Raw genomic sequence first — 17,858 nt, 5'->3', positions numbered from 1 at the left:
CCAGCCCCAGAACCAAACCCCACCCTCCCATGCAGGAAAGCCTCGCGCACGTGCCTGCCCAGGGAGCCAACCCCCCCACCCGCGCAGGGAAGCCCCACGGGCGCTTGTCCCGGCGCCAACCCCATCCCCGCGCCGGGAAGCCCTGGGGCCAAACCCCAGCGCGCCGGAAGCCGACACTACCTCCGTCTTCTTTGGAGGTAAGTAGTGGGGCTTCTGGGGAGTGGGAGGGAAATGGGGGCGGGACTTACAGGACGCCTCACGAGCTACTGGTCGAGGCCTCGAGATCGACCAGTAGCTCCCGAGCGACCGGTTGGTGACCACGGCTCTACATTCTAAAACTAGGCAAAAGTTTTAATGCATCCAAGATATTATCAAAGTTATGACCACCCAGAGTTACAAATGGACCAAAAATATTCACAGTATAACCTGTCATTTCCAGCACATTTATCACCATGATACGCAAACACACGAGTAGCCATTACATCCCATGACCACAGAAAACAATGTAGGCAGGGACTTCACACATATTTGAAATGATTCCATGGTATACTTCTGTTTAGGGATGCAATAGTGTAGTCGATTAACCAACAAGCAAAAGCTTATTGGTTAATGCTACAGACCACACGTATTTCCCCACCCTATAGGCTTGCCAGCAGCCTAGCTCAGTTCCCACTCACTCCAGGTGTGAGAGCGCAGCTTCTCCTCCCTCACCCCCGGGACAGGGGCTGCGACCAGTATCAGAGGCAGCAGCATGGGGTGACAGGAAGCTGGTCCACAAGAGGAGCTGTTTTTTCAGCTGGCTCCCCTTGCAGACCAGCTTTCTCTTGACACCCAGCACTGCTAACTCTGACATAGGGGCAGCTGCACAGGGTGGAAGGGGGATCCTCAGGATGGAGCCGGACCACACTGGCTGTCAGTTCCACCCCGGGGACTACAGAATAGTCAAGTAACCAGTAAGAATTCATGAAGTTAATCAACTATCAGTTAACCAATATTTAACATCCCTACTTCTGTTTCACATTTTTACGCTCTGAATTCTGAGCAACTTTCAAATCAGAAATAAAATTCACAATGGTCTTAAAAATCAGAGACTTCCAGTCTAAGAACATCAGAATTATGAACAAGGCAATATAGATGTTAGATGTCAATTAATTGAATAATCAAGTAACTGCTTCAAATATTAGCAGTTACATGATTATTCTGTAGTCCTGGGGGGCAGGGCTGGCAGCCAGTTCACTCCAGCCCCACTCCTAAGGAGCTACCTCCTATCCCATGCTGCTGCCTTTCTATCAGAGCAGCAGGCAGGAATTAGTCTGTGGGGACCTGGTCTTTAAATTGGTTACTGCCTGCCACCCCATGCTGCTGCCTCATAGGGTACATCTAGACTACATGCCTCTGTCGCCAGAGGCATGTAGATTAGGCTACCAGACATAGGAAAATGAAGCGGCGATTTAAATAATTGCCGCTTCATTTAAATTTACATGGCTGCCGCGCTGAGCCAACCAACAGCTGATCAGGATGAGGTATACCTGGGTGGTCGACAAATACCTTTGATATCGCCACCCATGCATCCAGACTATTGCGCTGAGCCTACAAACAGCTGATCGCCACTTCATTTTCCTATGTCTGGTAGCCTAATCTGCATGCCTCTGGCGAGAGAGGCATGTAGTCTAGACGTACCCAAAGAGAGGCAGCAACGTGGGGCAACAGCAACCCCTGCTGGCAAGGGATCACAGCTCCCCAGGGGCTGCACCAGCAACCTACAGAACAGCCTCTGTCCATGGTGAGCCCGAGCCTGCCATGGACAGAAACTACTCCACAGCAACCTACCCCATCCCCAAAGTGCTGCCTCCGATAGAGGCTGGTGGAGCCAGTGCTTTTAAGCCAGCTCCCACCAAACACCAGCTCTTGCCCCCTTCCCTCCCAGTGCCTCCGTGGGAGTGAGCAAGGGGGGCTGGATAGACAGAACCAGCTCTGCAGAACCAGCTACCCATGCATATTAGTTCCCACCTGTTCCTCCCCCACCCCAGTGCCTCAGAAAGAGAGAAAGGGAACAGCATGGGGGAAGCAAGCACCCCTGCAGGAGCCAAAACACACTGGCAGCTAGCTTGAAAGCCGGCTTTTCGGGTGTACCAGCTCCTGCCTGCTTCCCTCACCCTCTGCACTGCTGTCTCTCTCAGAGGCAGTAACACAGAGAATAAGAGGAGCAGGTGGTTCTCATTCCCAGGAAACACTCCCCCATTTTCTCTGAATTGATGACATCATTATAGACACACATGGGAAGGATACCATTTAGGAATTTCACAGGTATTTCAACAATTTCCATCTTATCAATCTTAATCTGGATAGTACACACAAGAGATTCACTTTCTGGACACTACAGTGCAAATAAGTGATAGTAACAACCACCCTATACCAGAAACCGACTGACTACTAGGGATGTTAAAGTGTGTTTAAACAGATAATTGCTGGAAATTTCAGTAGTTACAGAGTGGGAGGACAGTCAACTCCCCAGGAGTGAGTATGAGGGGAGCCATCTTAAAAGCTGATTCCCAGCATGCACTGGTGCCCGTCCCCTCTCTTCTGCTCTGATCAAGAGGAAGCAGCACATGGGGAAGGTAGCAGACAGCTCCCCAGGATCTGAACTGTGCAAAGAACCAGCTTTTGAACTGGTTCCTGACGTTTATCAGGAGCCTGGATGTTACCGTGAAGACTTATCAGTTAACTGTGTATACGGTTTCACTTTCACTTCCCTTCTGACCACTGTGTTAGCCTACACACCACCAAATTTAATCTAGAACAGAGTTTCTTAAACTGTGTTCCACGGTACACCAGTATGCCACAAGACAGTCAGAAGTGTGCTGTGGAGAAAACAGAAAAAATTCTGCTCCCCTGCAGAGCCCATAGACAGCTCCCGCTGCAGTAGCGCCCCCCCACCCCCACCCCACCAGCCTGCAGAAATGACCCTGTCCCACCGGGCCTCTGCTGCCGCGCAGCCTTCTCCTCCTCCACTTCTGCAGGCGGCAGCTTTTACAGCGGCCACTGCTGCTGGGAGGGGGAGGAGTGGCAGGAGCTGAAGAGCTGCTCCTGGACCATTGCATTTTAAAAGTTCCACCTGCGGGGCACCCAGCTCAGGCTCTGTCTCCTCCCCTACCTCTCCCACCCACCTGCGGCACACTCAGGCTCTGCTGCCCCCTCTCCACTCGAAACATGCTTGGGCTCTGCTGCCCCCCATGAGCAGCTGCTCTCTCTCCCCCCGCGCTCCTTCCCAGCCTGCTGGGGAAGTGGTAGAGTTTAATCTGGCGGGGAGGGTCGGCATTTCTACTGCCCCCTCCCCTGCCAGTGGGAAGTCTGGTCTGGTGCTGCAGCTGCACTGGGTTCCCCACTGCATGGGCAAGGGAGGGGGGCAGGAGGGAACTGAGCTCTCCACCCTCACCCCCGCCGAGGAACAAGAGCATACCCCCTGGAGGCTTTCCCTGCTGCAGCAGGATGCCAAGCCAGGTAAGCGTCCCCCCCCTCATGCCCAGACTCCGTACCCAAACCCCCCTAACCCTCCTCCCCTTGCCAAGACCCCACATTCCCAGCTTGCTCTCACACCCTGCCCTTAGCCCCCTCCTCTACCCTCCCTCCTGGCCAGACACCCTGCCCTGAGACGCTCCTCTACCCTCCTGGTTCAGTGGGTTTTGTTTGTTTGTTTGGCTCAACAACTTTCCCCTGCGGGCTGGGTGAAAAAAAATTGTTTGGTGTTACTCAGTCTTAAGTTTAAGAAACACTGATCTAGAACATAACATAAGATCCATTGTCTACAGCCAAACCCTAAGATGCAACCACATTTGACAAACAAACACCTAATGGATCTCTATCAAGCATTCTTAAAACTACAATCCCCACCTAGGGATGTAAAGAAACAGATTGACAGAGCCAGGCGGACACAGAGAAGTAACATACTATAGGACAGTCCCAGCAAAGAAGAGATCCAAATCTAGAGCTCCCAGTTAAAACCTCTACCTTAAAGGATCTACAGCCTATCCTAGATTTGATTCCTCACTCTCAGACCGTAAGCAGGTCAGTACTTGCTTACAGACAGCTCTGTCCTCAACCCAAAACAGATACCACACCACAGAAACTCTAATCCAGGAACCAGCCCTGCAACGAACCCTGTTGCCAAATCTAGTCACATATCTAGTGACACCATCATAAGACCTAACCACTTCAGCTACACTGTCAAGAAGCGCTCATTCACTTGCACATCTACTAATACAATATATGACGTGCCAGCAATGCACCTCTGCCATGTACATTGGACAAACCACACTACTCTCTGCAACAGAATAAATGGACAAATCCAATATCAAGAATAGTAATGTACAAAAACCTGGAGGAGAAAAATTAGCCTCCCTGGAGACAGCTACAGACTTGAAAGTTTCCATACTGGAGCAAAAACACCATAGACTGGAGTGTGAAACTACTCATTTAATATTCATATGCAAATTTTACACCATCAGATGGATTTGAATAGGAACTAGGAATAGCTAGCTCATTGTAATAAGTAATATTCCTTTTCAGGTATTCTCATTTTATCACTGTTAGAAGTAAGCCACATGCACCCTGATTAAATTAGCCTCATTACCATGGACAGGAATACTCCCATCGCTGTAGGTATGTATAAATCCCTATCAACTGAAGCTTTCACTTAATGTATCTAAGGAAGTGAGCTGCAGCCCACAAAAGCTTATGCCTTAATAAATGTGGCACCTTAAACACTAACACAGGACTCCTTGCTATCATTACAGGAATGTGTCTTAGAGATTTGACTCTTCAGTAGCTCTGGAAGGGAGATCCTGATTGTGCCGATATTTGTTAACTAACTCTGCTATAGCAGAATTCTATTTAATTTGATCTTAATATCCATAACCTTTGACTAGGCTCTCACATTTTTGTGCATACATAGCTTACTGTAATTTAATTCTTTGTAAGTAGAAAAAGTTTGATTTATAACCCCAATATGTAGTCTTATTTTGTTGCAATGTGAATAAGGTCTGAAGATGACAACCATGGGCAGAAACTGGAAACAATTTCTGGAATGACATTAGATTATTACTGTAGAATCAATTTGTTCTTTTAATTAAAGTGGATTTTAGGGTGGAAACTCAGAAGGGAAGAGGCTTCCTCATAAAGGCTTTTTTTTTTTTAAATACAAGTGTTCCAGGAATAGCGTACTCATTGCCTCCAATGGAAGTCTCATCAACTTGGTTAAATCTAAGTTCAGATCAAGATGGGAGATGGCTCTCTAATAAATGAGTTTGGCTGCAGGGTTTGAGGGTGTCCTGAGTTGGATGAGGATGTTCGAAAAGTGGATGCCAAAATTCAGGGTACACTCTCACCTTTTCTGACACTGGCCATTTGTAGAGCATTAAGTGCAAATAACTCTGATAATGAAAAAGTTAGTTGACACAAAGTTCCCCACACTCATTTATTGCACCATGAAGTTCAGTATGGCAGAATGTCAGTGTTTCCTTGTGTACATTTTCCAGGATGCTACTCTCTCTCTCTTCCTTGTAACAGGAGGACTTGGAGCATCAGGGGCTGGCGCACAGGCAGCAGAGGAAGTAGTCTGTGCTGAGGTATGCAGAGACCTACACAGTACATACTCCAGAAAATGTAGGTGATTTAAGGTGTTCTTTACAAAGCACAAAGAGAGGCCCTTGAATACTGGTGCCATGTGACTTTCTGTAATTGACAGTCTGAGTATGCCTGATCAGGCACTTCAGTTTGTGTAGGGGGCAAATATCATTGAAGGATACCAGCTGAAAAGTCCCTTCAGACAAGGGTTGGGAAGACATCCTGTAAGCAAATTCATTGGTGTCAGCATTGCCTTCCGCAAAGTGGTATTTCACACCTTGGGCCTCAGTACTGAGGCTGGCTTTTCAAGTAGTGTCTGTGCTGAATTCAGACCTCTGGAAATGTATAGTTGGATGTGACATTCCTATAAGCTTCAAGGGAGAAGCAGTTGCTGCACAGTACACTAGCAATGAGTGTGCCTTCCATAGGCAAATTAAACTTTGACACAGACATCAAATTCAGGAACACAGATACCACATTTCTTAAATCCAGTTTGAGGATCATTGTTTCCAACAATCCTGAGGGAGAAAGGTAAAAAGGGAGTTTAAACTCTCTCTCTCTCTCTATACCTAAACAATACTACTGGTCTATTTTATTCTTGAGATAGAAGTATTACACAGACAACATTAAAAGTTTAAAAAAAAAAAAAAAAAACCTACACATAAGCTGACATGAGCTCACCTTCCAACCTGAACTGGAGTCATCTTTCTACATCCCCCTCGGGGTTTCCTTGTTTCAAACTCTGTACAACTTCAGCTCAAAATATGCAAATAGTCTTAGGAGGCCTCAGGAGGAGAGTTCCTAAGAATTGGGTCCCTTCAGGAACTAGAGGTGCTGCTTGTTTGCTAGATCATAAAGATGACCTTGAGGCTATATTTAAAACCAGGCTATTTGCCCAAAAGTCTTCTCACTCTTGATCCCTGGAAAATCTAATTTCAATCCATACATGAAAATCTTTCTAAAGAGAGTGGCTTTAAGAGGACCGATAACCAAAATGAATATTAAAATATGGAACTTCACTAGGAGGATGGGGCATGCAATTCCACAAACACAGACAACTGAATTTAATTAAATGGACCCAAAGGTATTAAACCAAAATTCAATAAAATTTAACATAAGTCAATAAAGTTTCTTAATTCCACAAGGTTTACCCACAATACAGGCAGTCCCCGAGTTACGCGGATCCGACTTATGTCGGATCCGCAGTTACGAACGGGGCCGTTCTTCTCCCTGGTCTCCAGCAGACCAGGGAGAGGAAGCAAAGCGGCGGAACACGTGGGCAGCGGACAGGGCTGTCCGCTGCCCACACGCTCCAAGGCTTGGCTCTGCTTTGCCCCCCCCCCCCCCCCCATCTCCCTGGTCTGCAGACCGGGGGGGGGGGGGGGGGGGGCAAAGCAGAGCCAAGCCGCGGAGCACACAGGCAGCAGACAGCCCAGACACGTCTGGGCTGTCCGCTGCCCGCGTGTTCCGTGTTCCGCCGCTTTGCTCCGGACACCTGTGGTACAGCAGCTGGGGCGCTGCCAGTTGGTCCCGTAGCGCCGCTCTGGGCGCTACGGGACCAACCGGGCAGCACCCCAGCTGTTCTGCCCCAGGCGTCCTGATTCAGCCACTGCTGGTCAGATTCAGCAGCGGCTGAATCAGGACGCCTGGGGCAGAGCAGCTTGGGTGCTGCTGGGTTGGTCCAGTAGCGCAGAGGAGCGGCGGCGCTACTGGACCAACCCAGCAGCACCCCAGCTGCTCTGCCCCAGGCGTCCCCACGTCAGCCGCTGCTGAAACTGACCAGTGGCTGACTACAGGAAGCCCCTGCCCCGGGCTTCCTGGAATCAGCCGCTGATCAGTTTCAGCAGCAGCTGACTTGGGAATGCCTGAGGTTCTTAAGTTGAATCTGTATGTAAGTCAGAACTGGCTTCCAGATTCAGCCGCTGTTGAAACTGATCAGTTTCAGCAGCGGCTGAATCTGGACGCCAGTTCCGACTTACATACAGATTCAACTTAAGAACAAACCTACAGTTCCTATCTTGTACGTAACCCGGGGACTGCCTGTAGTGTGAGTATGAACAAGTCATCAATTACACTGGAGTGAAACATCTATGAATTGTTACTATCCTCAAACATCACAAACTCCAAACATAGTTGAGATGACTATTTGATTTTCAGCTTACAAGATAGTAATTACACAGCCTATGATTTCTACTCAGTTTTATACAGAAACTAGTCTAATTCTACATGCTATCAATATTAAATCAACCAAGTATCCCTACGCAAATTTATCGAGTCAAAATGTTGTTCTACAAACGTGCACAAACCAGTACAGCTTTAATTACTAGTTATTAATGTCTACTAACATTTCTATATTACTGTTTTAGTTCTGAAATAAATGGTCTCTTTTATTCATGCTATTTAAATCTAAAATGAAGCATTTATCATTATACATTTTGTGGGGACAGAGTTCTGCGGCGGAGGGCAGGGAAGAGGGAACAGGGTGCTGGGAGGGCAGAGGACAGGGTGTCAGTGGGGACAGGAATAGGGACAGAGTTCTGTAGCTGGGAACAGGGGAGTGGGAACAGAGTTCTGTGGCTGAGGACAGGAGAGTGGGGACACAGTTCGGGGAGTGGGGACAGAGTTCTGTAGCTGGAGACAGGGGAGTGGGGACAGAGTTCAGGGAGTGGGGACTGGGGTACCAGTGGAGGCAGAGTCCCCTGCGTCTGCCTCCTCCCAGGATTCCCCCCCCCCCCAGAGGGAAACCAGCACACACCTGCCCCAGGGCCGACCCCACCCCCCGCGCGTGCGCCTGCCCCGAGACCGACTCACCCCTCCTCCCTCCTGTGCGGTGCAGGGAGCCGATGCTCCCTCCCGCAGTACACCCAGCAGAGCAGCTAGCGCTACTTCCGGAATTGCCGGAAGTGGTGCTAAGCTGTGGGACTTCTGTCCATCCCCAGGAAGCCAACACTACCTCCATTTTCACTTGAGGTATGTAGTGAGGCTTCTCGGGGGTGGGAGGGAAATGGGGGCGGGGCAGACAGGACGCCTCGCGAGCTACTGGTTGAGGCCTCGCGATCGACCTGTTGGTGACCATGGCAATACAGTAATTACTCATTTAACACATGCCCGCTTAACACGTTTTCGCAATAGCATGGCTTTTTTTTTTTAGGGAGCTTTTTTGAATAACATGACCATCCCCGAAATAATATGAAGATAATCAAGTGGCAGACTACTTCGTGCGGTGGTATAAGTGGATGAAAGCAGTGGTAATACTCATGAGCGGATGAACACACATGGTCACTGCACTCCTCCACTCACTCACGTGTTTATCTTCGTATTTTAACAAACCACGGCGATTTATGTTGCTAGATATCTAATGTTGACGTTGACGACCCAGCACCAACAAAAAATTGACTTTGCCACCACCACCTGAAATGTAACCCCCACCTTTTCCGTTACTTTTAATAGGAAAATTGACCCCGCATAGCATTTTTTCGCTTTGCACGAACATTTTCAGAAACGCATCTATAATGTTAAATGAGGAATTACTGTATTCTACAAAGTAGGGATGTGAAAGATTAACCAGTAAGGCTTACTGGTTCTGGTTAACCAGTAACTGGTGAAGGGCTGCAGCAGCTTTCCGCCTGCTACAGAGAGGGGACTACTCCAGCCCTGCAGAAGAACCACTGTGCACAGGGGCTGCGCCAGCATCCAGAGTAGCCTCTATCTGTGGCGGGCCGAGGTACTCCACAGCCAGGTGCTCCTCTGTCCACGGCAAGTTCAGACACCCTGCAGGCAGGGACTGCTCTGGAAGAGGCTGGGAGCCAGCAGCCAGCCCCAGTGCGGGGCTGAGAGTGGGAGTGCCACAGTCTGGGGGGGGCTGCTCCAGCTGGGCTGAACCAGTCCCTGCCCAGATCCTGCTTAGTCAGTTAACTGATTAAATGTAAGGTCAACATAACCTTTAACCAGTTAACTGGGATTTTACATCTCTACAAAGGAATTTCAGAAGATTATCCAATGATTCTCATTAGTCAGCCCTATCACAGAATCCCAAAACAAACAGTATTAACATTCTTATCTAAAGAATTCCTAAATACACTTTTTATAAAGAGCTACAATAAATAATGTTTTCTAAATAGGAAACATTAAGGGACCTGTCTAACCTGCTGGAGCAACCTAATGATATTCTAGCATGCTTTAACATAGTACTATCTACTTCAGTGGTCACTAATCCATCCACAGTGACCATGTGGTCGATCCTGGGGACTCTCCTAGCCAATCATGATCTCCAGAAGCACAGCAGGGCTAAGGATGGCTTACTCTCTGCCTGCCCCAGCCCCATGCCACTACCAGAAGCGGCCCTGCAAGGAATGAGGGAGAGGGAAGGCAGAGGTCATAGAGCTCTGCGCATGCGTGAAAGCACCACTTCCACTGGCCAGGAACGGGGAATTGTGGCCAGTGGGAGCTGGCCAAGAAGTGCCAGCAGAGTGTCACAAAATATGGAATTTAGGCATGTTATATATTGGTTAATTGACTAGTCAATTAACTTCAACTCCCAGACCCGGCACGAGCCGGAACTGAGCTGGGCTGCCTGCCTGGCCAGCTCCTAATCAACTTTAAATGCAGAGGTGCAGCAGGGGTACATCCTGGACCCAGCACGAGCAAGGATTGAGCCAGGCTGCTGACCAGCCGCTAAAAAATGTACTGGCACGGGGAGGACCCAGAATCATAGAACTGGAAGGAACCTCGAGAGGTCATCCAGTCCAGTCCACTGCCCTCATGGCAGGACCAAGCACTGCGTAGATCAGTGTTTCTCAACCAGTGGTACGAGTAGCCTTAGGGGTACGTGAGAGAAAGGGGGGGGGACGTCAACAACTGAAGTGTGGAGAAAAGTTTTTGAATTTTTACAGCGCTTAATTATTTTTGTACTTTTTACACCCAAAAATTTCATCGCCAGCACTCCGATTAAGTTGTCTAAACAAATGTGTTGCAATAGTAGAAAAAGATTGTGTGTCTGAAAACTGCAGGTACTGAGGGTAGGTTGTTTTTTTTTTTTTTTAAAGAACACATTGCTAATCTGATGCTCCTACCACTGGTAGTATTGTCAGGGAATTTTTGCACTAAGAGTGTGATCAATTAAATTTGGAATTGAATCTTAGTTTAGGGATTGTGTATGTAGAACCCAAGTGCATACTAGGGATGTGAACAGGTAATTGGCCATGCCTTTTTGCCCACATGGTGGGGAGCATGGGCATCTGTGAGGTTGAGAAACACTGGTCTAGAATGGATCATCCCTGACTGGCATCTAACCTGCTCTTAAATAGCTCCCATCTCAACCTCCCCTTGCTGCAGTTTAAGCTCTTTACTTCTAGTCCTATCCTCAAGAGGCCACGGAGAACAATTTCTCTTCCTCCTCCTTACCCTATGAGATACATAAAAACAGCTACCATGTCCCTCCTCAGCCTTCTCTTTTCCAAAATAAACAATCCCAATTCTTTCAGTCTTAACAGGTCATGTTTTCTAGACCTTTAATCATTTTTGTTGCTCTTCTCCGGACCTTCTCCAATTTCTCCACATCTTGCTTGAAATGTGGTGCCCAGAACTGGACACAATTAGGGAATTAAAACTTCAATGATTTGGCTTATTGAATAGTCAATGCAATTTGCATCCACTATTTGATTAGTTGATAAGGGAGCTTCCACCTTTGAAATGTAGCAACAGTGCCAGGACTGTTGCTACACTTCAAAGGCAAAAGCACTGCGGGGAGCAGAGGGCCAGTAGGGGACTCAAGCAGTCCCCAGGGGGCACTGCCACTTTGAAATGCCGCAGGGAGTCCGGAGCCAGCTGACCTCATGACAGGGGACTCTCCAGATGACCCCAAGCTCCATGCAGAGCTGCTGCTTTGAAGTATCCCCATCTCTCCTACCCTCCCCCCCACCTCTTTCTGATAGTCAACAGGCTAGTCAATTAGTTGCTTCCCCCGTCCCTTTGCTGCCTCTATCTGATCATATCCCTAGACATAATACTCCAACTGAAGCCTAATCCTCACAGAGTAGAGCAGAAGGAAGACTTCTCAGGTCTTGCTCACAACACTCCTGCTAATGCATCCAAGAATCATGTTTTCTTTTTTCTGAAACTGTGTCACATTGTCGACTCATGTTTAATTTGTCATCCATAGTGACCCTTAAATCCCTTTCAGCAGTACTCCTTTTTAGACCATCACTTCCCATTCCGTATGTGTGAAACTGATTGTTCCTGCCTAAGTGGAGTACTTCTCATTTGTCCTCATTAAACTTCATCCTGTTTACCTCAGACCATTTCTGTAGTTTGTCCAGAATCATTCGTGTCGTCTATAGCATTAAGCGATAAGCTTTTTCTTATTGGTTAATTGACTACACTATGACATCCCTAGGAGTCACATGTCCCCTACTCTCAGTGGTGTGTTGGCCAGCTCTAGGAATGGTGTAGGACCCAGCAGGCAGGAAGCAAACCTGCCTTAGGCCACAGCTACGCTTAACCTGAAGATCAACCCTCTGGAGATCGAGCTTATGGCATTCAATTTAGCAGGTCTAGTTAGGGCCCGCTCAAACACTGAGGGTGCCCACATCAGTGCTGGTACTCCTACTCTTTGCAAGGCGTTGGAGGAATCAATGGGAGCATTTCTCCTGTCGACCTTCCACTGCAAGAATGGTGTGAAAGTTTCAATCAAGGTACAATGACTCCAGCTATGCAATTAATGTAGCTGGAGTTGTGTATCTTGACTCAAACGTACCCCTAAGGATAAACCTGGCTTTTGTCTCACTGTGCTGCCAACCAAGCAGTGCCACCTGGTGGGAGGACTCAACCCCATCCTGGAGTCAGCAACCCATACTCCCTCTTGCAACCTAGAGTCCCTGTTCCAGTCCTGATGCCCTCCCAGGGCCAGCATCCCAGGTCTCTTCCCCAGGCTCAGACCAGAGCCTCCTTCCACACCCAACTCCCCGACCCCAGGTCAGAGCCCATACCTCCTCCTGCACTCCAAACCCCAGTCTGGTGAAAGTGAGGGTTGGAGAAAGTGAACAGAGTAGATCCTAGGTTGCCCTTAAATTCAAAAAGTGATATTTGGTGTATAACAATTGGAGACCACTGGTCTACCTGGACCAATTAAAGTCACACCCCTACAGTCCACATTAGGAATGTAAAATCCCAGTGAATCAGTAACTAGTTAAATCCTATATTTAACCGGTTAACCAAGATCCCCAGGGAGGGGCAACCCCAAGTGCATAGGGCAGGGAAGAGGCTCCCACTCACAGCTGCCCATGCTCCCCACCATGTGGGCAAAAAGGCATGGCCAATTACCTGTTCACATCCCTAGTATGCACTTGGGTTCTACATACACAATCCCTAAACTAAGATTCAATTCCAAATTTGATTTATCACACTCTTAGTGCAAAAATTCCCTGACAATACTACCAGTGGTAGGAGCATCAGATTAGCAATGTGTTCTAAGCTTTTTCAATTGTATTGTTAATGTACAGAACACACATTAGAGTCTGCAATCATGAAAGACAAGATAGCAACTGCTCGTCAGGAAATCATTATTGCACGCAGTAAGCTAGGAGGGGGAGCAAAAAGGCAAATAAGTCTACCTGCATATAAACTGGTCAAAATCACATGATAATTTTTAGCAATTTCTCAACCATTTATACAACTGCTTCTTCATACAGTTCCACTGCATGCAATTTAATAGTTTCTCCCCTTAGGGTTTGTCTACATAGGAAAATTAACTGCTATAGCTATACTGATATAACTCCAAAGGGACTATTATTCACAACAGTGGCCCTTTTTGGTTTAGCATTAATTCCCTTTTGAAGTAAATTAAGCTAACCTGAAAACAGCAACTGTTATTGCAAATTATAGCAACCACACAGGAATTTATACTAATAACTACAGGTATAGCAATGCTGATACAGTTTCCCAAAGTAGACAAGCCCTTGTGTCTAAGTAACACAGGAAATGGTTCAAGTAATAACGACAGTTAAACCTTTACATAACAATGACTGTGATTCAGTAAGTGCAGAGGACTCCTACCAAAAACTAGCACTGTGAAATGAAACTTTAGAGGAGTTAAAAAAAATAAAAGCAGCTAGTCACAGAAGAGAAAACAAATCCACAGGTCAAGCGAGTAACACAAAATTCTGGTTAAATGTCAATTGACAACTATTATTTGACCTCCATCAAACACTCTAGCTGGAATGTCCTGATTTAACATCTGCCTACTTTATTAATTATGCATGGTACCATTTTTTCAGAATTTTTATTTGTGTGTTTTACATTTTTCTCTGTTGAAATAGCAACGATTGTTTTTTTTTAAAAAAATAAGCATAATTATCTCAGCTTATGCTTAGCTGATGTAGACCATAAACTCTTACTCTTTTTTTGTTGCTGTTCTATTAAGTAAGTACTTTAAAAATTACCTGACCATTGACACTTCTCAATCCATCAATTGACCAGTTGTTTAATAGGTCACACGTGCAACCCTAAACTCTGCTCAGAGGATTCTTAAAAATGAAGAAAAAACATATGCAGGAATAGAGGACGTATAAAGAAAGCCACAATATAGTATGGTTAAATGACAAGTTCAAGGATGTTGTTTGAAATAACATATATGTTATGTCCTTCAGAAAATGGAAACCCAACTCACAACGGATTCTACATGAATTAAACAAGTATTGCAGGTAATACACAAGATATAGCGCGGAGCAGATCTGAGAAGAAACAAATAATCCCTCCCCCCCCGCCCCAAAAAAAAAGTACACACCAAAAACCATCAGTAGCATGCACCACCATACCTCTGGAACAAGGTGTAATAAAAAAATAATGACCAAATATCCAGTAAGAACATTTAACACCACATACAGATTGTTTCTAGGCACATATCTGACTGCCTATAGTTAGACACTGGAAGATAAAATGGTAGTAATTTGTCTAAAATGCACGGACCTAGAATTTAAAATATTATATGAGATGTATTGGGACGTAACTGCTACTGTGAACTTCTTTGCTCATAGTAAAAATAATCACTTAACTGTTCTAAAATTAGGAATTTATTTATAGCAAAGATAGCAAGAGTGCTACATTACTTAGTAAGAGGCATACCATAACCATACAGTGAGCAGCAAACTGCTGTTAAAAACTATTAAATCTTAAAATCTAAATGCTGCCCAAAACCAACAGGAGAAACTAATCAAGCAACACTTGCCAGTACACATCAGCAGCAAATGTTTTAGCTTTGGCGCTTGGATTTGTTCTCTTGTTAAGCTCTTGGCCAAACTAAACTTAACCCTAAAAAAAAAAAAAAAAAAAAAAAATCTTATCTTAATACCTAAAGTAGCAAGAAAGAAGCTCTAGAAGCATATAACCAATCCATGGTTTCCAGTAGTTTTACCATCATAACACACCTGAATCTCCTGTGGCAGGTATGGATGACAAGGTATTTTAAAATTCCTGGAGCTTTGTTCATGCTAGGGCTAGGTCTGTATAGCAGCTGGGAGGTGTGACTTCCAGTCCTGCAAACATACATGCACTAGCTCTGCTCAAGCTGGGGCCTAAAAGTAAGTGTAGACACAGCAACATGAAGTTCAGGCTAGCTCTCCATATAAAACAGTGGTCCCCAACCATTTGAGGTTGCCGGGCGCCAGAGGGCGTGGCCGTTCGCCCACCAGGCGCCCAGGGGGGCCCCCCCATAGCCACATGCCTGGGAGCGAGCCCCCCCATAGCCGCGCGCCTGGGGCTGCCCCCCCCCCAAGCACCGCGCGCCCCAGGCCAGCGTTGCCCCCCCCCCAGCGCCACGCGCCCGGGGCCTGCGCTCCCCCATGTGCCGCGTGTCCAGAGCGCAGGCGGCCAATCTGCGGCGCCCCCGGGGCCGGCGCTCACCGTGCGCCATGCGCCCGGGGCCGTCTCCGGCACTGCGCATACGCCACGTGCCTGGGGCCAGGCCAGCCCTGAGCACTTGGCAGGCGCACACAAATGCCCCCGCGGGCGCCATGGCGCCCGCGGGCACCGTGTTACGGACCACTGATATAAAACCTTGCAGGTATGTACTCTGGCAGCTAGCCTGAACTGCGGCCTGTGCTACCACAAGCACACAACTATTTTTAGGAACTAGCTCAGAGTTTGCACATGCATGTCTACTTCAAGCTAAGAATCTCATCACCCAGCTGCTGTAGACATGCTCTACAACTCCATTACTATCACCCATGGACAGGGCATTACTAAATTTATGGTCCATTTTGGTCAATTTCATCATTATCACATTTTAAACATATTAAGTGTTATGATTTTAGCTATTTAAAACTGAAATTTCACAGTATTATACTTGTAGGAGTCCTGACCCAAAAGGTGGGGGGGGTCATATTGGGGTTTTTTTGAGAGAGGACAGGGGATTCACAGTACTGCTAGCCTTAATTCTGTGCCATTGCTAGAGCCAATGCTTCATTCAGAGCTAAGCAAGAGGAGCAGCAGCTGTGCCTGCTGGCCAGCTTTAAAGGTGCAGCCAATGACACCAGGAACAGCACAGAAGTGAAGCTAGCATGGTATGGTACTGCTCCCCCTTTACTTGTGCACAGATGCTGGTGAGGCACTGTCCTCAGAGGTAGGCACCAAAGCAAAAGACAACATTCTCTGGAAATCTAACTCAGCAGTCAGCATAGAAGGAAAACTGGATATCCTAATAATCACCTCAACCATCCTACAATGCCCTTTTGGGCCAGGACCCCCACTTTGAGTAATACTGGTCTTCCCCCCGCCCCTGAAATCTGTACCCAATGTAGGGTAAAAGAGCACAAGAGACCAGACTGCACAGGAGAGCAGATTTCACAATTGGGAAGCATTTTTCCTGGCCATGATTTTGGCATGGTCCTACCTATGGAGTTGAACCAAATGGATTGTTTTTTCATAAAATAGGTTATGCACAGAACAGCCTAAAAGTTGGTTTTTTAAACTAGAGAACCTAAACCAAGAAAATATTTCGAACAAACTACAATGGATAACGAATGAGCTGATTCATTTATAAACACAAATTAGAACTAGGAGTTTAAATGACACTTGGTCAAGTAAGTAAATAGAGGACTTAGGATAATGACTTACAAGCTAAAAAACCCTTTTAATGATGTTGCAAAGAACCTGATTCTGCTTTAGCAGGCAGTGCCCATTATACTCAGCCATGGGACTAAGTGATAAAAATATTTCTGAATTTTAGTGCCTTAAATCTAGTCCCTATATACCATGTGTTCTTGGTCAGTTGCTGTCCAAGAGACGGCTCCATTTCAGAGATGAGGTGAGCCCCTGTACCTCGGTTACATTTGTAAAGTGCTTTGGGATCCTCCTGGAAGCTGAGCGGTGCTGCACAAATATAAGATATTATCATTAGCAACGCACCTGAACCGGAACACCTACCTAGATCAAGAACCCAAACTCTAGAAATGGTTGAAATTTGAACCCAGATCAGGCGTTCACAATTCAACGGTGTGTTTGAAAGGAGCTATGCCAAAACCCTAGACAGAGACCGACGAAACTTTTTTCCCTTGGAGACGAGGGGCGGGGGTGGGGGAAGAGCCGCCGCCGCCGCCAGGGGAAAGTGCCCCGCATTCGGTTACACCCTCAGCACCCGCCTGTGGCCGTGGCTACGAGCGTGCCCCGGGAGAGCCCGCATCCCGCTTAGGAGCGCCACGCGCTGAGGAAGGCGGCCGGGCACAAAACAACGAGCCGAGCCGTTTGCTGCGGCCCCGCTACATCCCCAGCCGGGGGCAGGCGGGCCCCTCACGCGAAGCGGCTGCCGGGCCTGCTGTGCCCCGGGCCCCCGCCAAACAAAGGAAGGAAGCGAGCGAGAGCCCGGAGGCGGCCTCCGCAGCTCCAGCCAAGCCAGCGCCGCCGCCCAGCGCACGGGGCCTCGCACCTGCTCCCGGGGGAGCTGCCTGCACGGGCCGGGAAAGGGCGCGTGTCCCGGGCCGGAGTAGCCCGGCCGAACGGGGCGGTCACTGACCAGGATGCGCTTGAAGAGGTTGCTCTCCTTGGGCGGCAGCAGCACGGACGGCATGGTGCGCGAGAGCGGCCCGGAGAAGACGCGGCTCCTGCCAGGCGGCGGCTCTTTAACTCATTGGCCTGCGCCGCCCGGCCGGCTCCCCTCAGTCACCGCGAGCGAGCGAGCGAGCGCGGCCCCTTGTGCGCAGCTGCCGGGGAGGCCTCGCTTCCCAACTGACGCTGCAAAATGGCCG

General features: G+C 47.8%; 1 protein-coding gene across 4 annotated transcripts in view; it reads right to left on the bottom strand.

Annotated features, from left to right (window-relative positions):
* NAA16 (N-alpha-acetyltransferase 16, NatA auxiliary subunit) overlaps positions 1-17,831 on the bottom strand; it is a 107,752-nt gene extending 89,921 nt beyond the window's left edge. The window contains exons 1-2 of one of the 4 annotated variants that reach the window (XM_006124387.5): positions 17,627-17,767; positions 16,869-16,986 (exon numbers count right to left, since the gene is read on the bottom strand). In XM_006124387.5, coding sequence (XP_006124449.3) covers positions 16,869-16,871 — 3 coding nt within the window. In that variant the 5' untranslated portion in view covers positions 16,872-16,986; positions 17,627-17,767. Of the gene's footprint in view, positions 1-16,868; positions 17,585-17,626 lie in introns of those variants that run through there. The other 3 variants (XM_006124386.5, XM_075918938.2, XM_075918940.2) reach the window with 3 other exon arrangements.
* Positions 17,832-17,858: the final 27 nt, after the last annotated feature.

This window comes from Pelodiscus sinensis, chromosome 1 (assembly GCF_052426305.1).
Source record: "Pelodiscus sinensis isolate ZL-2025 chromosome 1, ASM5242630v1, whole genome shotgun sequence".
Taxonomy (NCBI): Eukaryota; Metazoa; Chordata; order Testudines; family Trionychidae; genus Pelodiscus; species Pelodiscus sinensis.
This window is presented reverse-complemented; position numbering and strand designations above follow the sequence as displayed.